We start from the raw sequence: 19,549 nt of genomic DNA on the forward strand, positions 1-19,549 counted from the left end.
AATCATGAACCATTTATATGTAACTTCTGTATCCTTCAACAAAATTATCTATAACTTAGCTATAAACTGTAATGCCCATTAATAAAAATTGATTTTGGATAGCCGGGCGGTAGTGGCGCACGCCTTTAATCCCAGCACTCGGGAGGCAGAGTCAGGCGGATCTCTGTGAGTTCGAGGCCAGCCTGGGCTACCAAGTGAGTTCCAGGAAAGGCGCAAAGCTACACAGAGAAACCCTGTCTCGAAAAACCAAAAAAAAAAAAAAAAAAAAAAAAAAATTGATTTGGGGTTTACTCTTTTTATAGTTCTTCTTTGTCTCTTGCTATAGCTAGACAAGGGGTTTCTTTTTAACATGATTTGTTGGTGTGGACACACACACTGACGTGCACACGTGTCGAGGTCAGAGGACAATTTTCAGGAGTCAGGTCTCAACTTCCTCCGTGTGGGTCTCGGGGCGTCAACTCAGTTCGGCAGGTTTGGTGGCAAATGTCTTTACCCACTGAGCCAGCTCATTCTTAGCCCTAGAAAAAGTACTTTATAACCAGGTTCTTACATTCAACAATACATCGAGAATGTCATTCAGAATACTCCACTGTAGTGCTGTGTAGAAAAAAAGCCATGCATGTACTTTCTTTAAAAAAAAAAAAAAGTGTTGCTGTCAAAGTAAAATTTTCATATTAAAAAATAATAACTATATAAAAAGTGAAATTAATTTCAAGTCATTTAATTCAGTATCTACAAGGCATTATCATTCTTTTTGTTTTGTTTTGTTTTTGTTTGGTTTTTTGTTTTTGTTTTTTTTGTTTTTGTTTTTGGTTTTGGTTTTTCGAGACAGGGTTTCTCTGTGTAGCTTTGCGCCTTTCCTGGAACTCGCTTTGTAGACCAGGCTAGCCTCGAACTCACAGAGATCCACCTGCCTCTGCCTCCCGAGTGCTGGGATTAAAGGCGTGCGCCACCACCGTCCGGCGGCATTATCATTTTGAAATGGAACCAGGGAACACAAATCCCTCTGGGCTGTCTTCTGTATTTGTAACTTACGGTGTGGATCCAGTGTGTATACTCCTCTGATGGCATATGTCTCAGTTGATTCTAGATGTGTTTCAAATGCTCAGTATCCACGTGGGCCTGTTCATAGCACAAGCATGGAACAGCATGATTTTATAAGGTTCTCTTTAAAAGCAGACTTTCAGATCATGATCTAGGTATTGACCTTTTAATAATATTTTGGTTCTGGTTTTCTCTAGCTTCCAGGATAGATGGGTTTTCTTCATCTCAAGCCTTGGCTTAATACTTCATATAAAATGGTAAAACGGTTTCTTGATTTCTGACTTGTGTCATGCTTATTTTACCAAATTCCTCAAGGAAAACAATCGCCTGGAAAATGAGCTTCTGGAAAACGCGGAGAAGCTGGCAGAGTATGAGACCCTGACGAGTAAACTGCAGCGCAATCTGGAAAATGTGTTAGCAGAAAAGGTGGGTCTGCCTACTTCTGATTTCCCGATGAGTGGCCCAAAATGTCACTCACCCGAAAGAGCAGAGGCAAGGCCAAGAACATTTTTACTAGGGAACTGTTTGGATACCTACAGGAAGTTGTAACCTCTCGGGATAGAATTTAGAGGAGTGACTGGGAGGGGAAGCATTGCCTGGCAGGGAGATGGCTCCCTACCCAAGTGGAGCACATCACTATTGGGTGTTCTCCTCCTCTTCCGGTTGGTGGTGTCTCTGCTTAAATGCCGCATTCCTGTCGTATTTGGGAGCTCCGGTGACAGCAGAAGCTGGGATCTTTGGAATGTGATAGGTCAAAGAAGGGCCCTTGGGAAGAATGACAGCTTTGTTCCTTTGTCCTCTCTAGTTTGGTGACCTCGATCCCACCAGTGCTGAGTTCTTTCTTCAAGAAGAGAGGTTGGCGCAGATGAGAAGTGAATATGAGCAACAGTGCAGGGTGAGTGGCTGAGGGCCTGGGTTCAAATCCCAGCCTCAGCGCTGGTTGGCCACATTCACTGAAGTCTGTGGATGCCTCAACTTCCTTTATGCACAGTGGCAAAATGAGGGCCCACCCAAAGGGCAGCTGTGGAGATTCAGAGAGACTCTTAGAACGGAGCCAGGGACATACTAAACACATAGCCATTTCCAGTTACAGTTGGTCTTATAACTAACAGGAGTCTCTCTTAAATTAACTCCCCTAAGCTTAGGAATTTGATTTTTTTTTTTCTTAAACCAAAAAAAAAAAAAAAACAAAAAAAACAAAAACAAAAAACTTTTTAAACAAGGTAAGTGAAATCGAATTCTAGTTGTTTTAGATGCAATTTGTACTTGTGAGAGATGAGGAAGTCTGTCACCTCAGGGATTGCTTCTAGCTTGCCTTCTCAGGAGTCGTGTGTGCATATCTAAGAAATGACAGACACTTCTCTGCTGCCTTTGTGATTACATTTTAGCTCTTGGGTTTAGTCATATAGTTTTTGTTTTAGTTGTCTCTAAATTGAATGAAGCGTCAGTAAATCTGTTACTGATACCTTCAGAATTCTCCCAATTAATTCATCTTTTCGTAACTGCTGTGTAGACCATACATTCCACACATTCGAGATGTACAATTCCATGTCTTTAATTATAGTCAAACAGCTGAGCGTCCCTGACCACACTCAATGTGAGAATGTTGTCGTCTCCCCAAGTAACCCCTGCTTCACTTTAGCCAGCTGCTTATTGTCACCCTCACTCCCCTCATCCCCGCCACAGGCAGCCACCGGTCTAATTTCTGTCTCTCTATAGATCTAATCTTCACCTCTCATAGAAATGGAATCATGTAACAAATGGTCCTTTGTGAATGGCTGCCTTCAGTTGGTGATACTGTCCATGTTTATCATGTTGTTACATGTATCTGTGTTCTGTTCCTCCCAGTGGCTGAATAAAATCCCGTTGTATAGATATGTTACATTTTGTTAATCGGTTAATAGACATTTGGGTTTTGGGGGGCTATCATGAATAATGTTTCTGTGTAGATATTTGGATGGGCGTATACTTTATTTCTTTTGAGGTTTATTTATCTGGGAGTGTTCCACTGGGCCAAAGATAAATCAATGTTTAACTTTTAGGAACGGCAGGCCTCCTCCAAGGTCACTGACACCATGTTATTTTCACCATATGAGAGTCACAGCTCTCATAATCAAATCAAATTCCTAAGCTTAGGGGAGTTAATTTAAGAGAGACTCCGGTTAGTTATTATAGTCTTTCCCATTTTTAGTTGAGTTCCCTGTCTTTTGAGTTCTAATAATCTTTACAAATTCTAGTTATAAGTCCCTATCTGATAGTTAGTGAAACTTTCTTCTAATTACCTGCATTGTTGTTTTACTTCCTTAAAAAACATTTTTTTTTTAATTTTTCATTGTGTGTATATGTGTTTGTGTTGTTTATGCACATGAGTGCAGTACCTGCAGAGGCCAGAAGAGGGGGTCAGATCCCCCTGGAGTGGGAGTCACAGGTGATTGTGAACTACCTGACTTGAGTGCTGGGAACCCAACTCGGGTCCCGTGCATGAGCAAGACAGGTTCTCAACCTCCCAGTTCTCCCGTCAGCCCCCATCTTTTTCACTTCCTTGGTGTCTTCTGAAGCACAGAGTTTCCTATTTTGCTATTACCCAGTTTCTTTGTTTTTCTTGTTGGTTGCACTCTTGGTGCCTCACGGTAAGACTGGTGTTGGTTCTTAAACTCCAGCTGCTACAAGACCAAGTGGACGAACTCCAGTCGGAGCTAGAAGAATATCGTGCCCAAGGCAAAGTGTTCAGGCTCCCCTTGAAGAACTCGCTGTCAGAGGAACTTGATGGTAACAGCGGTGGCGTTGAGCCCGACCAAGGTAAAACACATTGGCACACAATCTTTTTGGTATCTGCGTTTGACCTAGTTTTTAGAACCATGCTGAGTGCGGCATTGCGGAACACGGGCATCCTGGAATCCAGGGAGAGAGAGACTTGGGCAAGTCTCACTTCTTGAGCTGTTTCACTTGTGGCTGGGTTTTCCATTTGCCCTTGAGCTCTTTATAAAAATGTTGCTGATTTTGATATTGCTGTCTGCCTGGTATGAGGATTGGTTTGGAAGAGCGAGCCAGCCACACACCACAGAACCCATAACCCATTTTCATAGGCTGGCGAGGCTAAATGCCTTACTGGCCTCTGCAGAACAGCAAATAAGTGAAGAGCTAATGCCTGTGGCTTTGAGGGAGATAGTGAGTAGCAAGGGTGGAGGGCAGGCCTGTTTGGGAACCAGATACAGTCACGCTCAGCTCTTTGCCTGGGGCCTGCCTCTTTCCTCAGTGTGTTGGGTTTTCATTTCAGCAGGGCCCCTGTGGGTTCTGGTGCTCTTTGTAGCCTCCCCCTCCCCTTTGGTTCTTAGGAAGGTGGTTTATTCCTTCGCTGGCCTCTGCTGTAGGATCACCAGGTGGCTGGGGTGGCGGGGAGGAGGTGCAAGAAGTCGTGAGTCCTTTTCTCTAATCCTTGACTCACTTACTGTAGCTTGTCCACCCGAATGTTGGGAGTTAGTTCCAAGAAACTCTGCTGTCTTGGAGTGGGAATGTGCCAAAACATATGAAGAGAAAGCCCAAGGCAAGACTGTCAGTCGGAACTGCTAGAACGCTACCCAAGAACGATTCTCCATCTGCTTGTGTATCTTCCGATGGAAAAATCTATTTGAGTCTCACTGCCTTAAGACATCTCTACCTAGGAGTAGATATATTTGACCTTGTGCTAGCTCATTCCTCAATTTCTGCTCATATTTTCCATTTTCCCTTGGTCCTTATTGTGGACAATGGGAAAACCAAACTCCCTTGAAGGTGCTGAGAATCCCCTCCCCAGTTGTCTGCACCCATACCCCTGACCCACGCCCTATTTGTAGCTGATTGTTGAAGGTGAAAGTAACCTAGACCCCAGGAAATTCATGACAGTAAGACAATGGTGTGCAGCCTTGAGGGATGGATTAGACATCTTGGCCCATGAAGTTAGCCCCATAAGATTCAGCAGCAAGGATTCTAGTCATTTATTTGTTCCCCTGCCACATTACCCCTCTGAATTTGTCACTGGGCAGTTTCTGGGTAGACAAAAGGCTGGTGGCTATGTCCTTACCACATAGCATTTATACTGAGAGCTCGCATTCAACCAACATATTCCACACACGCCCATAAATCATTCAAAAAGATGGATTCTACTAAGGTTTGCACACTGCCTGTATTCAGGAGACTCTGTTCCCCTTCTTCCTCCTGTTGCCCTGTCAAGCCATAGCCCTCGACAGATGCCAGAGTGTGCCAGTGACAGAACCTGAGGCAGGGTCAGGGGGTGTTGCATGAATCCTAATTGGTCTTAATAAAAACCCGGAGCCAGATACCAGGGTGAAAGCTGAAAGATCAGAGAAACAGAGCAAACCACCTCTTAACTTACCAACTCCTCAGCCTGCAAGAGCCTGAAAAGAGAAGATCCTGTCTCCATGAATCCTCAGACTGAATGCCTCTGAGTCCTCAGCCAATAGGGCCTAATTCCCGTCTCCTCTCGCCTTATATTCGTTTCTCTGCCCAGCCATGTTACTTCCTGTCTCAACCTTCCCAGTGCTGGGATTAAAGGTGTGTCTTATGTTCGCAGGGCTTGGTTCTGAAGAATGCAATCCGCTGAACATGGGACTTGGTTCTGAGGAAAGCAATCCGCTGAACATGAGCATCGAGGCGGAGCTGGCCATCGAGCAGATGAAGGAACAGCACCGCAGGGACCTGGGTCACCTGAGGCTGGAGCTGGAAGAGAAGGTGAGCCCTGCTTCCCAGTCTCTGTTGCTGGTGGCTGAGGGTTCTGTCAGCACACTGTGTTCCTGTGGCTCTGTCCCCACCGACCAGCACTTCCCATGCATGTCTTCTGGAGTTCGGGGGCTGAGGTCAAGGCCTGTTCCGTGGTGTGATTTTCCTTTGGTCTTTACTGCGGACAAGGGGAAAATCGTCCGGAATGTGATGTGCTCAGCCTCTCATATTGTAATATACTAATTATGGTGTTTTTAACCTATTTAAAAATAGCCCAATTAAAAAACAAACAAAACGCTTTCTCTGATGTAGTGCCACTTTCTGGACCAGATACAAGTTCTTATCCTCGGCCCTCAGTCCTTCATTATGTGACTGCTGCTCACCTTCACCATGTTTTGAGGTTTATTTTTTTGTTTTTTGGTTTTTGGGGTTTTTTTCCTTGCACATGGTATGCGATATGCACGTTAGTGTTCGAGAGCATCTGTCAAGGCTGGAGATTGACATCCAATGTCTTCCTTGATGAGTCTCTCACTGAACCCAAAGCCCGCCCACTCATCTAGTCTAGCTAGCCAGCTTGCCCAGGGGACCCTCTGTCTCTGCCTCCCTATGGGTGGCATTGTCACCCATGCCCAGCTGTTTTTATGTGGGTTTGAGGTCCTCTTTACCAAGTGCCATCTCCCAGCCTCTGCTCTCCTGTGTTCACTTGAATTTTACTGGTTTCTGAATAACTCTGCTGAGCACTGAGTGGGGCCTCACATGTCCTCCCATTCACCTTCCCACCTCTCCTTTCCTACTACAAACGTAGGGTCTTAGACTCCTTAGTTTATGTCTTCAGATGTTTCTTGAACCCTGTAAGGTACCCTGCGGGCTGTGTCAAACACAAAGTCGGGAAGGAATTGTTAGTTCCGTGAGAGACCCTGGAGCTCCCTGGCCAGCCAGCCTAGCCTGTTTAGTGAGTTCCAAGCCAATGAAAGATGGGTCTGAAGAAAAGAAGGTGGATCGTGCCTAAGGATGACACTGTGGTTGTTCTTTTGTCCCCATACACGTGCATACACACACGTGCATATGCCTCTCCTTGTTCATACACACACGTGTACAAATACACATGCATACACACACACACACACACACACACACACACACACACACACACACACACACACACCTAAATAAATAAAAGCGGACCTTACTGGCCTTCAGGTCATTTTGAACTAAGTCGCTTTCAGTCAGAATGAGAAATCAAGAGTGTCCCGTGGGTCAGAAGCACTTGTTTGCCCGCCCCCGCCCCCCCCCCCCCCCCCCACCTTTGCACAGCCTGGAACCCAGTCATTTCGCGGCCTCACTGTCTGCGGCTTCACTGTCTGGTTCTAGGTGCACCATTATGAAAAACAGCTGGATGAAGCCAGAGTCACCTGTGAGAAGGAGCAGGCGGCCATGAAGCAAAAGTATGAGCAAGGAATGCACACCTTGGAGACACAAATAAGTGACCTTCGAGGGGAGATCGCCGATCTCCAAGGGCAGGCGGCAGTGCTGAAGGAGGCCCACCACGAGGCCAACTGCAGGCATGAGGAGGAAAAGAAGCAGCTGCAGCTGGTGTTTGATGAGGAGAAGACTCAGCTCCAGGAGGAGCTGCGGCTGGAGCATGAACAGGAGCTCAAGGCCAGGCTGCAGCAGGCCGAGGAACGGTTTCAGCGGGAGAGAGAGGGGCTCGCTCGGGGTGCTGCGTGGACCGAGGAGAAGGTGAGGGGCTTGACGAGGGACCTGGAGCAATCCTACCAGGAGCAGCTGCTGAGCCTCGTGGAGAAGCACGCTCTTGAGAAAGAGGAGCTGAGGAAAGAGCTCCTGGAACGTCACCAGAGGGAACTTCAAGAGGAGAGGTAAGAAGGTGAAGGGAACTGGGACAGCCTGGGCACCGCTTCTCGGGGAGTCCCTGCCAGTCAGAGAGGACTGGGGACATGGCAGACACAGAGCAGCCCGTAGATCTAATTGGTTCTTTAAAAATTAAAATCCAGCCAGTTTTGCCTCATTTACCCAGGAGCCTCCCTTGGGCTTACTGGAACTGTTGTGGTGTATGTGCATGTGGGGAAGGGCAGGCAGTTGCAGGATCCATTCCTGCATGAGACTTGTTGTCTCTCTGTGCTCCAGATGAGGACCAGAGCCTTCCTGCATCGATGCCGCTGCTTTCTGAGAAAAGCTATTTATAAACTGCATTCCGGACATACTTATGTTCCCTCCCTGTTATGAAATGTCATTTTGTGTTTATCTTCCTTGTGTGAAATTCCAGGTCTAACTGAGAGATTTTGAGCTTCCCACCTTGTTTAATATAGTGCTGCTTCATTAAATAAGAAGCAAAAGCAGATGACAGGGCGGGCTGGAGAGAGGGCTTAGCAGTTAAGAGTACTGGCTGCTCTTCCAGAGGACCTGGGTTCAATTCCCAGCATCCACATGGCAGCTCACAACAGTCTGTAATTCCAGTTCCAGGGGATCTAACACCTTCACACCAATGCACAAAAAATCAGTTTAAATTTAAAAAAAAAGCAGAAGACAGTTATTATAGTGCCTGATTTATGCAACTGAACTCCTAGAATGCCTTCTTTGTCCAAATGAATAAGTATTTCCCAGATGAGGAATGAGGTCACTGTGTCTTTGGTCATTTCATGTGAAAGGCCAGTTTAAGGCATCGGTTTAAACCACATAAGTACATCCAGGGGTATATACAAGGATTTGGTTCTGTAAGTTTCCCCTTGCTTCAGAGAAAGATATGTTTTCCATATTGATGACCACCAGCCTTAGCTCCCAGAGGAGAGCTCCCTTCCCCGTCCACCTGAACCACATAGGAATCGGAGCACTGTGGAAAGTGGTCCCATGGTCCCATGGCTGTTTGCCCGGAAGCCTCCTTTGGGCACGGGAAAATGTTGGGTTTGCTTCCGGAGTTGGCAGCACTTTCAATAATGCTGTATGTTGACCACATTTAGGGAAAAAATGGAAACAGAGTATAATAGAAGAGCCTCTCAGCTAGAAGCCCAGTTTCAGGCTGACTGTGAGAAAGTCACTGAGCGCTACGAACGCACTCTGCAAAGCTCGGAGGGGCGCCACCGCCGAGAGCTGAAGGACCTCCTGGACCAGCACCTGGAAGAGAGATCCCAGTGGGAGTTTGAGAAGGATGAGCTCACTCAGGAGTGCACAGAAGCCCAGGAGCAGCTGAAGGAGGCGCTCCAGAGGGAGAAGGCGACCGCTCTTGTCCTGAACCAGGAGCGGGAAATGCTGGAGGAGACGTACAGGGAACGTTTGAACAGCCTGAGCGCGGAAAGAGATCAGCTGCTGCAAGACCTGGAAGACCTACGGAACACGTCTGAGGGCCAGCACAGGCTCCTGTCTGACCAGATGTTTGAGTTGAAGAGAAGTCAGGAGAGAGAGCTGAGGGAGAGAGAGCGATGCCAGACAGGGGCCTCTGAGCAGCTGGCCAGCCAGCAGCTTGAAAGGCTGCAGGTAGAGCATGAGCAAGAGAGGCGAGATATGCTAGGCAAGCTGGCGGCCCTGGAGAGCGCCCACAGAGAGAGCCGTGAGAGAGCAGATCTAGAGAAGGCAGAGCTGAGTGCAGAAATCCGCAGGCTCCAGAATGCAGTAAAGGGCATGCAAGAGGCGGCCTCTCTCTCCGGGCTTCAGAGCGCTCATTCCCTGGTAATGGCGGGGGAGGAGGTGGAAGAAAATGGAGCCATGTCCCTACTTCAGCAAGGGGAGCAGCTGCTGGAAGAAAATGGAGATGTCCTCGTCAGCCTGCAGAGAGCTCATGAGCGTGCAGTGAAGGAAAATGCAAAAATGGCTACTGAAATTTCTAGGTTGCAGCAGAGGCTGAAAAAGTTAGAGCCGGGGGCAGTGATGTCATCTTGTTTGGAGGAGCAAATGACTGAGATGTCTGGAAGGTCCAGGGAACAAGCAGAGCCATTTCTATCACAAGTAAAGCAAGGAGAAAGTGCCACCTCCAAGCACATCCTCAGTGACCTGGGAAGCCATGAGACCCAGGACCTGGGAAGCCCAGGGACAAGCTCTATTCGGAGGCAGGAGAGCAAAACCGAGGAGTCAGAAGCTTCCGTGGAGTGCTTTTCTGAGCTGGAAAACAGTGAAGCCACCAGGACTGAATCCTGGGACCTGAAGAGCCAGATCATCCAGCTTCAGGAGCAACTAACAGTCTTACGTGCAGACTGCGATCGGGCTTCCGAAAGGAAGCAGGACCTACTTTTTGATATTTCTGTGCTGAAAAAGAAACTAAAGATGCTGGAGAGAATCCCCGAGGCGTCTTCCAGGTATAAGTTGTTATTTGAGGATGCCACTAGAGAAAATGCCTGTCTCCAGGAGGAGCTGAGACTCATGGAGACGCGCTATGATGAGTCACTGGACAGCAACAAGGAGCTCGCTGCTGAAGTCTTCAGGCTGCAGGATGAGATGAAGAAGATGGAGGAGGTGATGGAGACATTCCTTAGCCTGGAGAAGAGTTATGATGAGGTCAAAATGGAAAATGAGGAGCTCAGTGCTCTGGTGTTGAGACTTCAAGGGAAGATGGAGAAGGCGTTGGAAAGAGCCCCCCTGCGCTATGACAGCTACCCCTTGTGGGAAGCCCCTTCAGAAAACCTGGAGGTCGTCTCTGATGAAAAGGTGCTTGACCGCCATCAGACTCCAGAAGAGTGTACACCCAAGGTCATGAGCATGCACCACATCATAGAAGAATGCAGACAAGAAACCAAATGCTGTGAACAGGGAAGCGCACGGCTCCTGGCTAGAATAAGAGCACACGAGATTGCCTGGTTCCACGGAACAATTCAGCCACATCAAGAAAAGGCGAGTGTGCAGAATGAAGTTATCCTGGAGGAGAGCGCTGCCCTCCTAGGCCTTCAAGACACACACCTTCAACATCAGGTCACAATCGCAGAGTTAGAACTGGAGAAACAAAAGCTTCAGGAGCTGACTAGAAAGTTGAGGGAGCGAGTCAGTACGTTAATTAAACAAAAAGATACACCTTCTCAAGGAGAGAAGGAGGAAGAGCTGAAGGCCATGATGCATGACTTGCAGATCACGTGCAGTGAGATGCAGCGGAAAGTTGAGCTTCTGAGGTAATGTATGGGCCTTCTAGACCCCACGGAAGCCTGCAAAGCACCTGGTCATATCTAACTGCTGCTGCTTGCTGTGCCTAGAGACACTAATCTGTTAGTCTCGAGAAGAGCAATGTTCTAGCTTTCTCCTGCTTCTGTGTATTAACAACTAGAGTACCCTTGTCTCGGAAGCATCCCCTTCCTCATAGCAAATCAGTGTTGTTCCTATGGAGCGTGGAAGCTCAACATGGCGAGTGTCTGCTACTTAACCACATGTATCATCGGTGTTCGTCCCTAGCCCTCTTCTAGCCCATGTGTCCTTTGGATGGATAGATAACTGTTCTGCTCAATGTTAGTTACTGTCCTCAATGCGATGAAGCATGTTATACGGAATGAATGCCTTTTGTGTAGTATTAACTCACTTGGTAGATAACGATGCTCTTCTTCCACTAATACAGGAAAATGCGTTGAATTGATTATATTTTTTTCTTCCGTACTTCAAGTGTATGCTACAAACGGTACATTTTTATTTTAGAACATATCATTTTACCAAGGAGTTACCAGAGTCTAATAAATATTCTTGAGGGATACAGACAAAGTAAACCACTTTGAACAACTACCAACCTGACTTTATGAAATAAGATTGCATTTTAGTATTCTAGCTTAGTGGGGTTTTCTTTCATTTGTAAACTATTATGTTGTATCTTAATGGTATAAGACAAAATAATTCAGTTGGGAATGTTGTGTTTCCTTGTCCTCAAATTACTTTTACTTCAGAACCTCAGAATACAGTGAGAAGAATAAACCGCATATTTTGGTGTGCCCTGGGTTTATGTAGTACGTTTTCTTTCTTTCTTTTTCTTCTTTTTTTTTTTTTGTCGGAGCTGAGGACCAAACCCAGGGCCTTGCACTTCCTAGGCAAGTGCTCTACCACTGAGCTATATCCCCAACCCCTACGTTTTCTTTCTTAAGGTCCCTGGGAGTCTAAACTAAAGCTCAGACAGCTTAGTAATGTGGCTTCTGTCTGTTCAGAGCAGGGACGACTTGAGACTGAGGTAAATTGAAGTCAGCTGTTCAAAGCAGCCTGCCTGCCATTGAGAAGTCAACACCCCGCGTTGGCTTTGAGTCTTGATCCCCATCTCCACGCTCAGGGGTTTCTAGTCACACTTCCCTCCTCAGCCCCCAATGTCTTTTAGTGAGCTGCTTCTTTCCCAAAAGTAGTGAGTGACTCAATATGTTACAACTTGATTCCAAGTACCAAGATGCTACTAATTTAGACTTCTACTTTAACTGGCGTGAAAAGCTTTCTGTATTGGAAGTTACTAGAAAATATTTTCCAAGGATACCAGATGACTGCCATGTTGTAACTTTTTTTTTTAATCTCTACACTTCAGATACGAATCTGAAAAGCTTCAAGAGGAAAATTCTATTTTGAGAAATGAAATTACTACTTTAAATGAAGAAGATACCATCTCTAACCTGAAATTAGAGGAATTAAATGGATCTCAGGAAGAACTGTGGTAAGACATAGATAGTGTACTTAAATTTTGCAAGGACTAAGAACGATTTCACGTCAACCCTCAAAGCTTCACTCCTGAATCATGTTCTCATTGCTCCTTTAGGCAGAAAATAGAAACTGTAGAACAGGAAAAAGCTTCAATTCAGAAGATGGTTGAGAAATTAAAGAAACAGGTAAGGAAACACTTAAAATGTCCCAGTGTTTCTTGACTCTGAAATTTTCTTTCTTTTTTTTTATTTGAAATTTATTAAATAATTAAATAGATCAGTAAAATAATATATTGTATGTGATGATAAGGTTGACAGTGGAAACTCACTTCCTAATGACTCTAAACTTAAGTTCCTACCTTTGGAAAGTAATGTATCGTCTATTTATAGACCATAAGTGCTAAATCCAAGCTTTATATCTAGTACACATGGGAAGGTAATGCTTTTGAGCCTTACCTGTGAATACTGGTTCTAGCCTTTATTAATTTTGATTAATGTCAGCTCCTTCGTTTTTCTGATTAAAAGTAGAAAGTTTCAGACAGAATTTCACAGATATAGAATGCCAGCAAATCTGCATATCATTTCACAGACTTGTAACTCGTTCAGATGGCTTATGCCATTCAATGCTCATTTTGTATAATCTTACATTTTGTATAATCTTACAATTTTGTACTCAAGTTATGGGAAGCCTATTTAAGAACATATCTGAAATAGTCACAAGACAAGGACATACTTGGGAAAGGAATATCTTTAGTGTCTGAAATAGCCAAGGTAACATCCAAAATACATCTTGTACTATTTCAAATAAATGGCAGGACTCAGTTGGAAAATAGGCTATAGATATGAAGGATCAAATCATAGACGGACATAACATAACATACAAGATGGCTAGCTTCCGAGTGTTAGGGCAATTTAGATAGTTTAGTTTTTTCACCTGCTAAACTAACCAAAGTTAAACATGGATACCCTTCCGCTGTCAAGAGTAATCTGATAGCACCTGGAGGAAGGCCTCTGGGGCCTTCTGTCAAAGCACTGATGTATGTGCCTCCTTTCTCACCCAGCAAGGCCGTTTCTGCACAAAGAGAAACAAACCTAGAAATGCTGCCATTCTGTTGTTAATAAGAAAAAGAAATCATAATGACAGACATATATATCTATCTGTGCAGGAATGGATAATGACAATATGGGAAATCTTTTTGCATAAAATGTCCTGCATTCATTAAAATACATACCATATGGTGGTATCTAGATATACTAAGTTGGAAAGATAACATCTATAGGATATAAAAGTGGAGAAAGCAAGCTGTTCAAACATGCAATGATTCTTTTTATCTTTATTTTTATTTTTTTGGCCAAAATAAGGTGGTATTGTATATGCATAGAAAATGACCTAGTGATATGTGTATTCAACTATAAAGAATAGGGAACCTATAGCCTGGAATTAACTGGTACCTAACTTGTTCCATATACTTCTGAATAGATTGAATTTGTAATAATGAGCATGTATTATTTTTGTTATTGTGTGTGGTTAACAAAGCACGCAAAGAAAAATTAAGTTTGTTACAAAGAAGACATGCAGTAGGCTGGTTCAGGCTGGTTCTCCACAGCAGCGGTTCTCAACCTGTTCTTGACCCCTTTGTGGGCGTCCAGTGATCCTTTCACAGGGATCGCCTGAGACCATTGGAAAACACAGGTATTTACGTTATGATTCAAAACAGTAGCCAAATCACAGTATGAAGTAGCAAGGCAAATAATTTGATGGTTTGGGGTCACTCCAACATGAAGAACTGTATTAAAGGGGTGTCGCCTAAGAAGGTTAAGAACCATTGCTTCCCAGGCAGAACAGCCAGGGTGGGAAGCAGGGCTGTCCTGTGGCACAGTAGCCTTGTACAGAGATTTTTTTTAACTTTACATTGAGAGAGGAAGAGTCTCTAAATATGCTTTTTTTTTCTTTTATAGAAAAAGTAGGCCAGCGATTTTTTTTTTAAAAAACTTATTTCAATTTTAATTAGGTTTCAGATTTAAAAATCAAAAACCAACAGTTGGATTCAGAAAACACAGAACTCAGCCAAAAGAACTCCCAAAACAAGGAAGAACTGCAAAACCTTAATCAACGTCTGGCAGAGGCGCTGTGCCGGAGGGAGGAGCCAGGAGCTTGCAGCCCCGAGAAATGGGAACAGGAAAACTCGAATCTGAGAGAAGAGCTGGAGCGCTGCAAAGTACAGGTTGGTTCTCCAGCCATGCTCACCTTCGCTCGCTCAAGCCAGAGAAATAAAAGAAATTTCTTTAGACGTAAGACCTTAATTATTCAATCAATATGGTACTGGCACATTAATATATCCTCCAGATATATCAGATATGTGAAGGGGGATAGTGCGTCCCCCAGCAAATGGAGAGCGAGCTCATGGAAGCATCTGCAAGCTATGAATAACACACTGGTGAATTCATCTCAGCTGTGATCAAAAAGATCTTTTTACAAAAGCGTTACGCTTGTGCCAGATAGCACAGACTTCCTGTTTGTTGTTGTTGTTGTTGTTCCCCAAAGAACACAGGTAGCAAATATTTACTTAGGTTTACATTCTCCTGCTGGAGATGAGTGGAGTCTACAAGCAAATGTAAACAAAAGTTCCGTGCAAATACTGAACCAGTTTATAAAGGGCCTTGAGTACCCGGGGATTTAGCTATCTTTGGATGGTGGTGGTGGAGGTGCTCCTGGGACTAAACCCCCATAGATATCAAGAGTAAGTATGTGTAATCAAAGTGTTTTCTCAAATCACTGGGGTCAAGATAGAGGGGCTTTTTGTTTTGTTTTGTTTTGTTTTGTTTTTAGGCACCTGGACAAATTGGGTAGATATTTAGGAATAGATTCAGATTTCATAAAATATAGAGATAAATCCCAACCGCAGTAGAACACTGCGTATAATAAATAAAGCCGTCCAAACACCAGAAAAACACATGTGTAGCTAGAGTTTTCCTGATCCTGCCTGGCCCACAGTCAGGACAAATCTCTCTCACCCGCCAGTCCCACAGCCACTCAGACCCAACCAAGTAAACACATAGAGACTTATATCGGTTACAAACTGTGTGGCCATGGCAGGCTTCTTGCTAACTGTTCCTATATCTTAAATTAACCCATTTCTATAAATCTATACCTTGCCACATGGCTCTTGGCTTACCGGTATCTTACATCATGCTTTTCCTCATGGTAGCTGGCAGCATCTCCCTGCCTCAGCCTTCCACCTCCCCTCCTTCTCCTCCTCCTTGTCCTGCCTACACTATTCTTCCTGCCTGGCTACTGGCCAATCAGTGTTTTATTTATCAATCAATCATAGCAACATATATTTACAGCATACAGGACATCCCACAGCATACATGGGTGAAGTTGTCTTTAGCCACAGAGAGAAGAGATGCTGTCTCTCAATAAAAAAAATTTAAAAACCCTTGAAACGTAGGGAGAGGGCTGGAGAGATGGCCAGTGGTGTAGAGCACTTAAGCTCCTGCAGAGTACCCTTTTGTTTATTTCTCAGAACTCACGTGGCAACTCACAAACCACCTATAGCTCCAGTTCCAGTGGATCTGATGCCTCTGCTGACCCCACTCCTCCTGCACACTCCTGCACACATGTGGTGCACATACATATGCACACAAGATAAAAAAAATATAAAATAATTTTTTTAAAGAAGAAAAAAAATAAGGACATAAGAAAAATCTGATAGCAAAGTGGGAACCAAAAACAGGAAGAGATAATTTTTTTTAAGATTAAAATGACCCTCAAAGTTTCGAAAAGATATTCAAAATCACTCATAATTAGAGAAATGTAAAATAAATAGTACTGACATGTAATTCCTCACTTGAAAGATCAGTATCTATTTAAAAAATACAGCAGCATGTTCTGTTGGCAAGGCTGTGTTGGCAGACATTTTCATATATTGTGGGAGTCCTGCACTGATACCATCCATGTGGAGGTGAATTTGGCACTGCCTACCACTTACCTTTTGTCCAACAATCTCACATCTAGGAATTTAGCCTCAAAATATCCCTGCAACAGTATGAAAGGTCATACGCATGAGGCTATTCATTCCAGCTTCGCTCGTATCTGCAAAGCTGTAAGAACCATCGAGATGCTTGCGCACAAAGGAGTGACTGAATTAAGTGTTGGGGTTATATCCATGCTATGGGTGGTCTTATATAACTATGAAAAAGGGAGGAATATAGTCGGCAGTGGTGGTGGCGCTCACCTTTAATCCCAGCACTCAGGAGGCAGAGGCGGGTGGATCTGTGAGTTCGAGGCCAGCCTGGTCTATACAGCTAGTTCCACAGAGGGCTACACAGAGAAACCCTGTCTTGAAAAACAGCAAAAAAGGGAACATGAAAAGAACGAGAACAATCCATAGGAAATGAGTTCCGGGACGTGATGTTAATTGGGGGGTGGAGCCACAGACTGTCAACACTGATCAACGCTGTGCTTCCATGCTTGTGAGGGAAAAAGGGAGATGTTAGAAAAGCAATGTGTGTGTGCCTGCCCTTTATGTAAAGGAAATGGTAAAGCGGACACTAAAGAGATGGTTGAAGAGAGGTTGGCTGGGAAAGGCAGGGTCGGTGAGATGGGAATGGGGTGGAAGGTCTGAGGAGGAGAATGACGCTCTGTTGAGTTCTTCTTTGTACAAAGCTGGACTCATGGGTCTCACGTGGTTTGTTTGTTTTGTTTTGTTTTTCTCCCAGTTCTGGGAATTTAAGCTAGAGCTTTGCGACAGCTTGGCTACTCTAGTACTGAGCTACATCCCATCCCTGGTTCACACAATCTTTATATACTCAAATAAATAAAATCAATCATGATGGCTGGGGTGGGGGGTACAAGAATAGAACAGAAATACTAACAAACAGAGCTGACACTGTGTATAATATAACCACGGTTGGGAGAAAACAAGAACTCACAGTCCATAAATGCTTTCAGAATCTAATCGGAAATCGTGATTCTTGTGGGCAGGCATACAAGCTTATTTTGGATATGCTAGAGGTGAATGAATAAGTGAATACAGCATAAGCCAAGGATGAGAACTATGCCTCTCACTGTTGAAAAATAAAGTTGCAGTGTCAATAGGTGGAGGGTTAAGGTGAACCCTCTGATGTTGGTTCAGGATCTGAGACATTGGTATGTATACATAGTATATATACTGAAAGATAAAGAAACGTAGATGTGTTTTTGTATGGGATAACCAGATCGTGATTTCTAAATACCATTTTCCTATAAAAGCACCTTGGAAAAAAATTACTGGTTCTGGGGTCAGAACAGGAAAGATACAAGTTGAACCTGAAATGTCCCATGGTGCCAGACAGAAAAAAAGTGCTAAAAAATAAATGAATAAAAATTAAAAATAGGTGGCTAGAAAGATGACTCAGTAGTTAAGAGCACAGCTGTTCTTATAGAGGACCTGGGTTCAATTCCCAGCACCCATATGGCAGCTCACAATTGCCTATAACTCCACCTCCAGGGGATCTGATACTCTCACACAGACATACATGCAGGAAAATACCAATGCAAATAAAGTAAAACTAATAGGTCATTTTTTGTTGTTGTTGTTGTTGTTTTGGTTTTGGTTTTTGGTTTTTCAAGACAGGGTTTCTCTGTGTAGTTTTGGTACCTGTCCAGATCTCACTCTGTAGACCAGGCTGGCCTCAAACTCACAGAGATCCTTCTGGCTCTGCCTCCCGAGTGCTGGGACTAAAGGTGTGCGCCACCACTGCCCAGCACTAATAGTAGATCATTTTTTAAAAACTTAAAATACGGACAAATTCAAAAGACTCACACTGTTCCCCCTCCCATGTAAAGGAAGTTCCAATAGCCCAGACTCAAATAGTTTGATCAATGAACTACAGGACAGAATGAAATAATTATAGAATAAGTATAACAGATATCTGAGTACATATTAGCATCAGGTGATTATTTGAATAAACAAATAGGGGAGAAGCAACTGTTCTTCCTACAGAATTCTAACAAATGCAGAAATGAAGGAAAAAGACAGAAAATCGTCCTTAGGAAAACCCTAAGTGATTGTTTTGCACCCTGATTATTGCAGCCTGAATGCACTGGTGGACACTGGGATAAATAAGCAGAAATCCCAGGAAAAAATCCAATCTCTAAGTACCTCTCCCAGGAGAAGGTGACTTCAGCAGAGAAACATGCAAAGATGTGGCTCAGTCATTAGGCCCATGCTATACACATGGAAATTCTTGGAAGATAATTTTGTTTGTTCATTGACTATAAGGATAAATGATCTCAAAGCAATGCCATTGAACTGGTATTACTGTTTCTTAGGATTGCCTTCTGTGGGCTTGGCGAAGTTTCCCCAGCCAATGAATATGCCTGTTATATGCCTGGGGTGGTTTCCCCAGCCAATGAATATGTCTGTTATATGCCTGGGGTGAGGTTTCCCCAGCCAATGAATATGTCTGTTTTATGCCTGGGGTGAAGTTTCCCCAGCCAATGAATATGTCTGTTATATGCCTGGGGTGAGGTTTCCCCAGCCAATGAATATGTATGTTATATACCTGCTATCTTTCTTAGACTTCCACTTTAGTGGCTTCTCTGGAGGCAGAACTTTCTGAAGTTAAACTCCAGACTCACACCGTGGAACAGGAAAACCTCCTTCTTAAAGATGAACTGGAGGAACTGAAGCAAGTAAGTCTGTGCTTCCGGCGTGGAGTGTGGAACTGTTAACACGCACTTGATAATGTGCCCTTTGCACTGCCGTTGCTCAACCAGCTTGCTGCTTCAAGTTGAGGGCTTGAAGTGCAAGTGTGTTTATAAAGGCTCCGGTTGCTAATTCAATAGTGAAACAGCTTATTTATAGGGTAGACTCTAAAATTCCGTTGCTATGAATCCCAACCATTTTAGGAGGATAAATTCTCCAGTGTCCTCATACTACACTCTCTTGCACTTACAAGGTTAACTTGTAGAATTTGCTATGATGTTGCCTGCTTGTAGCCCCAGCACTCCGGAAACTGAGGCAGGAGGATTGTGAGTTCAAGATCAGTAAAGCTCCATGGCGAGACCCTGTCTCAAAAAAATTAGCATGGTTTTTAGAAGGCTATTTCAGAATTTCAAGCAAAGACTTAATTTTAAATATAGAAAAGGGCATACCTCAAAAAAAACTACAGATGAAATATTGCCCAATCTCCTTTGTTTTTATTATGTG

The 19,549-nt window shown here is 44.1% G+C and overlaps 1 protein-coding gene across 1 annotated transcript in view; it reads left to right on the plus strand.

The window, feature by feature from the left end:
• The window catches only part of Nin (ninein), a 105,023-nt gene that overhangs the window by 60,513 nt on the left and 24,961 nt on the right, over positions 1-19,549 (plus strand). The window contains 10 exon segments of the mRNA XM_052739660.1: positions 1,360-1,470; positions 1,850-1,939; positions 3,705-3,843; positions 5,615-5,772; positions 7,132-7,637; positions 8,736-10,868; positions 12,242-12,367; positions 12,470-12,539; positions 14,366-14,578; positions 18,919-19,032. Of these exon segments, the coding sequence (XP_052595620.1) occupies positions 1,360-1,470; positions 1,850-1,939; positions 3,705-3,843; positions 5,615-5,772; positions 7,132-7,637; positions 8,736-10,868; positions 12,242-12,367; positions 12,470-12,539; positions 14,366-14,578; positions 18,919-19,032 (3,660 nt within the window).

This window comes from Peromyscus californicus, unplaced genomic scaffold (genome assembly GCF_007827085.1).
Source record: "Peromyscus californicus insignis strain IS unplaced genomic scaffold, ASM782708v3 Scaffold_15__1_contigs__length_86483966, whole genome shotgun sequence".
Taxonomy (NCBI): domain Eukaryota; kingdom Metazoa; phylum Chordata; class Mammalia; order Rodentia; family Cricetidae; genus Peromyscus; species Peromyscus californicus.